Source organism: Poecilia reticulata, linkage group LG21 (assembly GCF_000633615.1).
Source record: "Poecilia reticulata strain Guanapo linkage group LG21, Guppy_female_1.0+MT, whole genome shotgun sequence".
Lineage (NCBI taxonomy): Eukaryota > Metazoa > Chordata > Actinopteri > Cyprinodontiformes > Poeciliidae > Poecilia > Poecilia reticulata.
The window spans coordinates 575,546-577,360 of NC_024351.1; the positions used below are offsets into that span (position 1 = coordinate 575,546).

The following is a 1,815-nucleotide window of genomic DNA, read 5'->3' on the forward strand; positions in this document are numbered from 1 at the left end:
GACCAGGACCGGACCAGACCAGGACCGGACCGGACCGGACCAGGACCAGACCAGAACCATCCAAACACACCTGTCTTGGTGTTTCCTCCTCGGTAGCGGATGTGATGCACCGCTGCCATGGCGACGCCTTTGTCTGCGTAGGAGTTGAGCTTGAACTCGGTCTTTGAGCCGTCGCTGTACTGAACGAAGGAAACCTGGAAGAGGAGCAGCTTCATCAGAACATCCGGATTAATCTGGATTAATCCGGATTAACTAATCTGCATTAATCCAGATTCTCCGAGACGGAGGTCCAGTATAAACTAAACACGGCCGGTTCTGTTTTACAGGGAGTGAAAAGCAAACCTTCTGCTTCTCATCACATCGCAGCAACAATTAAAATTAATTCAACAGAAATGTTTTGAGTGAACATGTGACAGAGGGATCGCTGTATTAAAATGGAAAGTTGAGTGGAAGGAAAATCTGTGCAGTCTGAAGCTTTACCGTTTAAAGTGTGATTATTTTACAGGACCAAAGATTAAAATAGTGAGAAAAGAAAAGAGTCAGATTCTTGTTAGCGGCTCTAATCGGACCGATTATCTTTAATAAATAAATAAAAAAATTGCTTTGATTGAATCTTTATGTGAAAATCATTTGTGTAAAAATCTAATAATCTCCTTTATTTTAAATATAAATAATCTGCAAATGATTCATCAATGGCTTTCAGATGAATGATGACGTTGAACTTTGACCTGCATCCCTGACGGTCCGACGACGTCGAAGGCGGCGATGATGCTGGAGACGAAGTGGATGACCTTGGAGAAGCTCTCCTCCCCGATGCTCCAGGAGCCGTCGATGACGAACACGACGTCTGCTTTGGCTCCTTTACACACTGCACACACACACCAGACAAAGCTCAACGCACGCAGCCAGAACTCTGGCCCGGTTCTTCTGGTTCTGACCCATCAGAGCCTCTTGACCTCGACAGACTTCAGGAATGTTTGAGTCTGAACAGGAAGTAGAGGCGGATGTTCGTGCTGCTGCTTCCTCCCGTCTAGCCTAGAGTAACATACTGTTTACTCGTGATGTTTCCTCTCTGCGGATCAGAACCGCTTCCATCCAGGTGAACTCTCTCTGCTGCAGACTCACCTGCCCATCCAGGTGGGATGGTGGGGGGCGGCGTCGGGGTCGGGGGCAGAGTCGGAACCGGAGTCGGCTTCACCACTGAGAGCAAACACAACATGTGATCAATGAACCAGAACCAGTAACAAACCGGCTGCTGCTAAGGAACCCAGTTTGACTTTGGTTCAGATTTTAAAATAACTTATTCCAGCAAACCAGAACAGAAGGCCGGGTTCTGCAACATGAACGACACGTTTCAGCACCAGAACCACCAATAGTTCAGGAACCTCCGGGACTCACGTGTCCGCTCCTTGGCGCCGACTCCTGGACCCTCCAGGTTGGGAGTCTGAACGAAGACGGTGGCCGTGTACACAGAGTCCGGAGAGAGTTCGTCGAAGCAGTACTGAGGCAGGCCGGCCGGGATGGTGACCTCCTGCTGACCCAAACTGGAGGCTGAGGAGGACGGACACGGGAACGGGTCAGAGACAGGAACCGACTGGAGCCGACCGGAACCAACAGGAACCGACTGGAGTCAACCGGAACCGACAGGAACCGACCGGAGCCAACAGGAACCAACAGGAACCGACTGGAGCCGACTGGAGTCAACCGGAACCGACTGGAGTTAACCGGAACCGACAGGAACCGACTGGAGTCAACCGGAACCGACTGGAGCCGACCGGAACCGACAGGAACCGACCGGAGCCAACAGGAACCAAC

General features: G+C 50.9%; 1 protein-coding gene across 1 annotated transcript in view; it reads right to left on the bottom strand.

Annotated features, from left to right (window-relative positions):
- Positions 1 to 1,815, bottom strand: part of col12a1b (collagen, type XII, alpha 1b) — a 100,980-nt gene that overhangs the window by 18,042 nt on the left and 81,123 nt on the right. The window contains exons 47-50 of the mRNA XM_017302095.1: positions 1,399 to 1,624; positions 1,126 to 1,200; positions 729 to 868; positions 15 to 194 (exon numbers count right to left, since the gene is read on the bottom strand). Coding sequence (XP_017157584.1) covers positions 15 to 194; positions 729 to 868; positions 1,126 to 1,200; positions 1,399 to 1,624 — 621 coding nt within the window. The remainder of the gene's footprint in view (positions 1 to 14; positions 195 to 728; positions 869 to 1,125; positions 1,201 to 1,398; positions 1,625 to 1,815) is intronic.